Source organism: Dermacentor silvarum, chromosome 6 (assembly GCF_013339745.2).
Source record: "Dermacentor silvarum isolate Dsil-2018 chromosome 6, BIME_Dsil_1.4, whole genome shotgun sequence".
Classification (NCBI taxonomy): domain Eukaryota; kingdom Metazoa; phylum Arthropoda; class Arachnida; order Ixodida; family Ixodidae; genus Dermacentor; species Dermacentor silvarum.
In genome coordinates this window covers 146,999,950-147,007,820 of record NC_051159.1, presented here as the reverse complement: position 1 = coordinate 147,007,820, position 7,871 = coordinate 146,999,950, and the positions used below count along the sequence as shown (strand labels likewise).

At 48.3% G+C, this 7,871-nt stretch overlaps 1 protein-coding gene across 1 annotated transcript; it reads right to left on the bottom strand.

The window, feature by feature from the left end:
* Window positions 1–507: 507 nt before the first annotated feature.
* Window positions 508–7,871, bottom strand: LOC119455175 (RING finger protein 151). Its single transcript, XM_037716618.2, has 3 exons — window positions 7,781–7,871; window positions 2,990–3,401; window positions 508–1,450 (listed from the first exon to the last, which is right to left on the bottom strand). The coding sequence occupies exons 2-3, from the start codon at window positions 3,389–3,391 to the stop codon at window positions 1,115–1,117; spliced, it is 738 nt and encodes a 245-aa protein (XP_037572546.2). The 5' UTR covers window positions 3,392–3,401; window positions 7,781–7,871; the 3' UTR covers window positions 508–1,114.

Below are 7,871 nucleotides of genomic sequence, written 5' to 3'. Positions count from 1 at the left end.
GCGTCGGCGGCGAGCCGATTCGGAATAACGTGCTTAGCATCACTTCATTTCCTAGCAAAATTTAGCCAAGCCTAGCAGAACTGGAAGCAACTAGGTGATCACCAGCTTCGCTGTCTTTTAAGCCTTGCACAACTTAGTGCAAGCTTCTTCAATTTTTATCAAAGTTTTATTTTGATACTATCCGTAGTGTTTACTGCAACATTTTCAGTCGTCTTCTATGCTCAATTCCAAAATACCACAATGTCGGCAATATCTTGCGACTCCCATTAACGCGTGAGTTTCCCGGCCTCTATGTTAGGTCTACCAAGGAGGTTTAACCTTAGTTGTCATCCGTATTACTGCAGTGCGACTTAGGCAATCGGTCACCTTTTATTCTCTTTCATCGAGAGCAGGAGTCGGGAAAAGACGCACGTTTTCTGGGCACGTAAACTTATTCACGACTGCCGAATACGAAGCACCGCTACACTTGGCTCTGTATACCTCGATTGATGTCGGAGTATACGTACCTTCGTACAAGCGCATGTTCAGGCATAGGCTATACGTATTCACAAAACAGCCGTTATTTTGTACAATTTTATTTCCCCAGGCGTGGTGTTTATTGCGGCAGACGAATGTGGATATCGGCGGCGGTGAAGTTGGGGTCAACATTTCAGAGACGGGTGGGGCGCAAGCCGCCGTATAACTGTGGGCGGTTTCGCGGGTGGCTTGCGAAGGGCAGCATAATATTTACTCGGCGTCATTGCTGCTTCTGATGCCGATTTCACACCACAGGGTGGCTGACCACTGTGGAGACTGGTGTTCGGTGTCGAAAGCGGCTCCGTAAACCGAATGAATCCGGTTCCGTCGACGCAATTACTGGCACCATGGCACCATGGAAATTTTGAAGTATATGGCTCGCAGCATGATCCGTCGGTGTCGTATATAGACGAGGCTGTTGGCTGCGGAGACGTGACGAAATTAAAGTTTGTTTACGACGTCTTCAAGCAAAACGGCAAACCTGGCGGAAGCTGCACGCGGGCGTAATTTTGGGGGATTTCAGGCGTAATGTTTCGCACCCCTAATTGACCCTAATTGATTATTAAATTTTATATTCACTCAGCACCACATGCTTCCTCTACACGATGTGCCCCTGCGCTGTACCCGTCGCCAGCCTGGCAGTGAGGTTTTGGACCTCGTGTTGCAGGCGTTGCAAGTTGACCTGGGCGTGGTCATTCTGGCGCTCGAGCGAACTGATGCGGTTGTGCAACTCCTGCACGCAGCTGTGGGTGGGAAGTCGGTCGGCACTCATGCTTAAGCCGCAGTCGCGACTGCAGCGAACCATGCGCTTGGAGCAGAACTCGCGCCGGTGGGCCGTCAGCTCCGAAGCACGTATCTGGGAGCCGCAGTCTGGGCATGGCGCTCTGCGGAACTCGCACGACATCAGGTGGCTGTTCAGAGTCTCTATGGTCACCTGGGAAGACCGCGCAGGCTGGGTTTGTTACTCGTCGCATCTAGCCACTGAAGTTGCGAATTTTAGTGGAGTGTGAGTAAATGGTATTGTTGATTATTATGGTATTATTGAAAGGGTACTATTTGATAAAACTTTATGAAATAATACAAAAAGTAAATATTCAAGATGGCAGAATTATCAATCAATACAAACAAATAAACAGGCATGTGTGATATGTAGCGAATCCACCTAATTACAGAGTAGTGAAACTTCGATTTAATGCAAAGTCTGTCGTCCCACATTTTTCCCAATAGGAAATGAATTATTGCTCAAAGCACATAGGCCAAGTAATTGCTGCAGGTATTATAGGAAAGGGGAGAAAATAGATCTCCACCCAGTGCTGATAGAACGCTCCAGGTTGATGTTCTTGGACTATAATATAGCAATTAAGTAAATCTAATATTTTCCCGAATGCATCGAAGTAGAATGGGGCTGCATTAAGTAATCGAATGTCCGTCATACTTTCTTGGCACCATTTCGCGGAAGTGGCAAGAGCGAGTTGCACGCACAAATGAAGTGCTTAACTTGGTGGCCATGGGCCTTTCTTTAGGATTTTTGATTAGTAAAGTAGATGTCGATCTGACTATCGCTTGTATTTTTTTGATGAGATCGCATTGTAAAGGTCGACAAACGTAGTTCGGTTATATAAGGAGGTACGTGCAGTTCACTGAGTGACAATATGTGGAACGAGGGAGAGACATGGAGAAACAGTGGAGTTCTGCGAGGTATAGAGATGCACCTGACAGGAGGAGAGGCAGCGGTTGCATGAGTGTGCGGCGGGCACCCTGTTTAGAGCAATTCTGACCGCCACAGTGCGACCCACCTTCCGTATATCGGGTCATGAAAAATACTCGCGCTGTGCAGCACGCCACCGCTTTACCAGGGGTGCCATCCTTCACCACGTGATATACAGACCGAGCACTGTATTGCTGGACTTTCTAAACAGTTTTGCTCGACTCATTAGAGGTGCTGCCGTCTAATCTTGTCCCCCATCGTTGCAATGGCTTCAGCAAGTAACACTACCACATCCTGGTGGTGGCAGACGAGAAGCAGTGGCGTGTAACGCCGAGCCAAATCGGCAACGAAGGCCTGCCATAACCATGAAGCCACCTGTGTCCGGACAGGCTATAGTGTGTGCGGGCTAAAAAAAAAAACATCGTTGCTTGAAGATGGAAACGCCTGGGCTACGCTACGCTAGTCTGGACCATGAGAAGACAGGAAAACAACGACGCAAAGCGATATTAGAGAAAGAAGAGGACTTGAAGAGGACTATGAGGCGACCGATTCATTAGCTACACAGCAGTATAGGTAGAGAGTATATAGGGGGTTGATCGTAACTCACAGATGGCAGTGAGCTAGAAGTCGCACAATTCACGCAAGGATGCACATTTCACTGGGATGCATACACATCGCAAGAATGATCGGGGTCGCGCTTTTACAGTGGAAACGTTATTAGAGACCTTTGTTCGCGAAGCGCGAAGTATTTAATAGGGGACGCACCTTTGCCGCGCAGCCTGCGTCTCGGTTCGGGCAGCGCACGGTGAGCCGCGCGATCATGTTGTTGACGAGTGGCAGCACAGGCACCAGCTGAAATACGGAAATTCCTCGGCGACACACGGGACAACTTGCGCCACCGAAGCCGTTACTGCTCGCCAGCCAGCCATTGATGCAGTCCGAGCAGAAGACGTGGCGGCAGGGGCACTCGACAGGGTTGCGGTACACGCCCAGGCAAACGGTGCACACCAGTTCCGGAGGAGGCCTGGGCTCGAAGTTCTCCACCGAGTACATGGCCGGGTCTGTCGGCCACTCCGGACGCCACGTGGTGGCGCTCCGGCTAGCACTCGCCGCGGCCGTCGGATAAGGAGGAAAAGCACCGAACATTTCCCACACAAAGGAACCCATTCCGCCGGCGCTGCGAACGAAGACACATGCACCGAAACGAGCATCAGCTAGTGTATATTTTTCGGAAACATCTTGATGAGACTTTTGTTTAAGAAAACAGTGAACAGTTGGCGTTAGTTTATGTAGTTTATGGAGGTCGCCGGCTAGGTGACCATGGCCACTTTTATGAGAGAAGCATCGGTGGAGCAGCGGCCCTGGCGAAGAACCTGCACTCAACGCCAGCTATTCGCGAAACTGGCGACCATGGCTCTGGTGCTGACTCGGACGTCGTCATGTGGTCGAACACTTTATACTGGAAAGGCTGGCTTTAATGCAGTTCATTTGGAGGGGAACGGTGTGCTTACATCCTTTAATACATCCCTTGAGACGAATCGGGGGAGTGACGGCGAGCCTGCCATCGCAGCGCCGTGGAGAACGAAAGCATTGTTATTGATGAACTTGACTTGTAGCATGGCCTCCAAGATATACTGCGCGCTGCCCCATATCGGAGGCCATGCTTGTAGTGATGGTGCCAGTATGCAGTGCCTACATTCGCGAAGGGCAATCAGTGGGCCTTAGAGCAATTGTCAATGCAGTGCCACACGGTGCAGCGCAAGGTCACGGCGATAGGAGCTACCGGAGTTCATTGAGATCAAGTAACGTTGTTTGTTTATTATTTCAGAAAGCTCATCCTCCACTGTCCCGAGTTTGCCACTCGCATGGCTTCATAGAATTGCTGGCAATGCCGGTTGGCCTGGCTTTACTGACGTCTCAACATGACTCTAGGCAGTTATGTAGATTGAAGACGCAGCCTCTAGAACGTAATATTTCAACCCCGTAAATTATAAATACCACAGCGCAAACGACGAAGACGAAGGGGAGACACGAAACGACAGAACCATGCGTTTCGTGTCTCCACTTCGTCTTTGCTGTTTGCGCTGTAGTAGTTGTGAATCAATATCAACTAGCCCATTTCACAGTTATCTCGTAAATCAATAGAAAACAAAAATGACGTAAATACGCTTGTGCCTTTCTCTTCGGGGCTCATCGTTTATAGAGCTTTAAAAGCGAAGCTTTTCTTTGCAAAACTCGCCGGGTTTTCGTGACCGTGGGCGCTGCGTGGTTGTTCTCTACAGCTGAATAGGTCAACCAATCACAGCGGATGACCCGCGTGACATCGCCGCTGCGTTCCTTGCACCAGCACCATGCATGATAATGTTCACTAGCTTCTTTTTTACCAAACCAATTTACGGACGCCGTCCACGCTTTAAAGTTTCATTTTTCTTTTTTGCGTCCCTTTCGCATCAATTGAGTCTTAAGGGAACAAAGACAAGAGGGAAGAAATGATTAATAATTAAATTCTGTGGCTTTACGTGCAAAAGCCAAGGCATGATTATGAGGCATGCCGTAGTGGGGGACTTCAGATTATTTTGACCTCCCGGGGCTCTTTAACGTGCACCCAATGCATGGTACATGGATGTTTTTGCATTTCATCCCCATCGAAGTGCTGCCGCCGCGGCCGGGATTCGATCCCGCGCCCTCGAGGAAAGAAGTGATTGACAAACACTAACACCCTTGTCTGTCATCCACATTTTTCATCTTCAGTTTCATCCTCTAGAGCTCTGTGTCCGCGTCGTTGGCTACTTCAAATGAATAAAACCAACTTTCGTTGGCAAAGATGAAGCCAACTTGTTTTGCCGAAAGAAAACTATACATGGAATGCACGGCTTGCGCGAAATTTTTTCATGTCAGGTGCCCTATTCCGCCTAAAACGTGGTGGAAGATAAGCGTTGATGTTGAAGAGCCTCAGCACTCTTGCCTATAGCCCGATAATGGGATGCGCAGTATTGTCTGTTCGAGTCGCCTAGAGGGTACGAATAGGTCAAGAACATTCATTTATCAGCAGGTGGTGTTGACAGCTACTCTCGCCTCCTACAGCCTGATATGCAGAGCAGACAGTTGACGGGGCGACGGATAAGTCACGCAGGGCCATATATAGGGCACACCATTATACATCCTGTCGAATAAGTAAGCTCGCTTGGTGTGAATTGTTATCGGTTGTTAGAGGGAACAGTGAAATTCAATTTCCAAGTGGCAAGCATAAGTATCCCGATGACCAGCTCACCCAGCTACGCATTCTAAAAAAAAATAAGTTGTCTCGTAGTGGCCATCGCTAGACGGCGCGCATGCCCTTTCGAGAACGTCCCTCCCGCGATTCAGAAAACTGCACCAAGGGCTGTACAGTGTTATAGGCAACACTCTACTGTGCGGCTGTCAATTTGGTGGTGTTATAGTGGCAAGTTCCGGCTTGTACTATGTGTCAGTGCATTGTACAGGTGTGCAAAAAGTATCCACGTTACCAACGACAAATTAACCGGTTGCAAAGCCGGGCGATTGTATGCACTTGCCAGATGAAAGAAAATATTCCCATATTCTCTACACTAATGTGTTACCTCCAACTGAGGACCACGCTGATGCACCTGAATTGCATATTTCCAGTTGCTTCCAACTGCTATACTGTGGATGAAGTAATGTAAGGTGGCCCGTAGTGCCGGCACCGCAAATATCTATATAACGAAAGCAAGGCCGCAAACATAAACCTTGAGACGTTTCGATCCGTGTCTATAGGCCCCATAGGTAATACGCGCATCAGCGTGACGCGTGTTTCGGGGAGAAAACAGTTTGCGATACACAGGGCATTCAATATATCGTGCGAAAAAGAAAGCAACAATGAATAGGGGCTGACGTTGTCTACCTGCAACGTCGCAGCAGTTGTCGGGGCCTAATATATAGTGGAACACCAGCAATTAAACATGCTGCTGCTACTTCTACTGCGACTACTACTGAATAGGTAAATAAACAAATAAATTGAAATAATAATAACAGTAAAATAAAATACGCAGATCGAACTGATATGTTGCAATATGTCAAGCGAAGCTTTCGTAAAACGGTTAATTAAACGTTCTACTAATAACGGCGATGCGTAAACTTCCGGTTAAATTTTATCCTATATGCAACGTCAAATCTCATCACAAAAGTCACAGCTTTATCCTTGTGCATTTATTATGTTTAAGCACTGCGCCCCTCAAAAGCTACGTCGAAATTCATACAGCAAATGAGGCGGATGCACAGTGTGTGAAGTGTACGCAGCGATGTCACAATAGGCGCTGCGCAATGCTTGTCGAGGGTTTAATGACGATACGTGCATGCCAAGAGAAGGGCGAAATATATCTAGCTACATTTAACGATTGTGTACCCCTTGTGTCGCTGTGGCACATAACCATTCTGGAGGACTGGCCAAAAATGGGCACACACGAAGTGACACATACGGAGCGGCTAAATCGAAGGAAATCAAGTAATTCGAAGAATTCATTGAATATAATGCCCTGTTCCATTAACAAGTCGATGTGCTTTATATGTGTCTCTAGGCTGAAGGTAGACGTTCAGGTTTTAAGTTGGAATATATTTTTTTGCTGTGCATAGTAGAGGTGGCGCTTACTCATAATACCTTGCCGGTCTGCGTACAAGAGTTATATAAGCCCTTTCGGTGGTATAGTAGCGTTCGGCGCACATGTAACGTTGTATATGTCTCCACAAACATGCCCACTGATATATGGACCAACCCAGCAGCAGACAGCACCAGCTGCAGAAACGCCAATCTCGGTATGGTAGACAGAAGAATGGTAACTTTAATAATAGGAACAATAATAATAATAGTAAAAAACACCGCCCAAACACTCCGCACAGATGGTTATCCAGCGAAGCGGAAACGTGTGGCCCCGGTGTTTAGCAGTGGTTTAGCAATTCCGACGCTGTATAGAAGCTTTTCTCAATTATTTGTTACATGTTTCTGTTTCTAGTGGAACGCAAGTGCCAATGGCGGGCGGATGCTGCTAACCATGACGCCGAGCTAACTCGAGATATCGAACGCATGCGACAACGGCGAGCCGAGGAAGCGGCGTTGCGGGCAGAGCAGCGTCAACGTGGCAATGGCGGAAATGCGTTCGCCGGGGCGTTGCACGTGCTTGGGTACGACGCGGAGAACGACGTCACTAACTGGCCCTGCTAATGGCGCGCTGCGCTTGGGTGCGACGTACAGAACGGCGTGACTGACGGCGCAGCCAATGGAGACCTTTATCGAAACATGTGGCGAACGGTTTTTCGTTTCGCCTAACCATATACAGCTTTCGCTATAATAAATTTCTCACTAGATCCAGACCAATGCATCTTACAGACGAACACTGGAAAGTCAGCGCATAGAAGGTATTCACCTTTCGAACCCCGTCGTTCGACATGCTCGCCTTGTCTTACTTCGGTCACATAACTGTCCGTGTTTCACCAGTACGGCTGCTGTGCCACACCGCTATACTTATGAATACGTTGCGATTAAAATGAGGTTAAATGGCTTACCTCTGCTCTAATTCGGGGTGAATGTTATCCTGCGTCCGCGAGTGCCCCCGCCCAGTTAGTCGTGTCCCCGGTGCTCGAGCGCTCCACGAGC

What these genes read in the sequence shown, in the direction of transcription:
- LOC119455175 (XM_037716618.2), bottom strand. Translation starts at nt 3,391, where the DNA reads ATGGGTTCCTTTGTGTGGGAAATGTTCGGTGCTTTTCCTCCTTATCCG. An exon ending in ACGCAGGCTGCGCGGCAAAG is followed by an intron (nt 1,451 to 2,989) that starts GTGCGTCCCCTA and finishes CGGTCTTCCCAG; the next exon opens with GTGACCATAGAGACTCTGAA.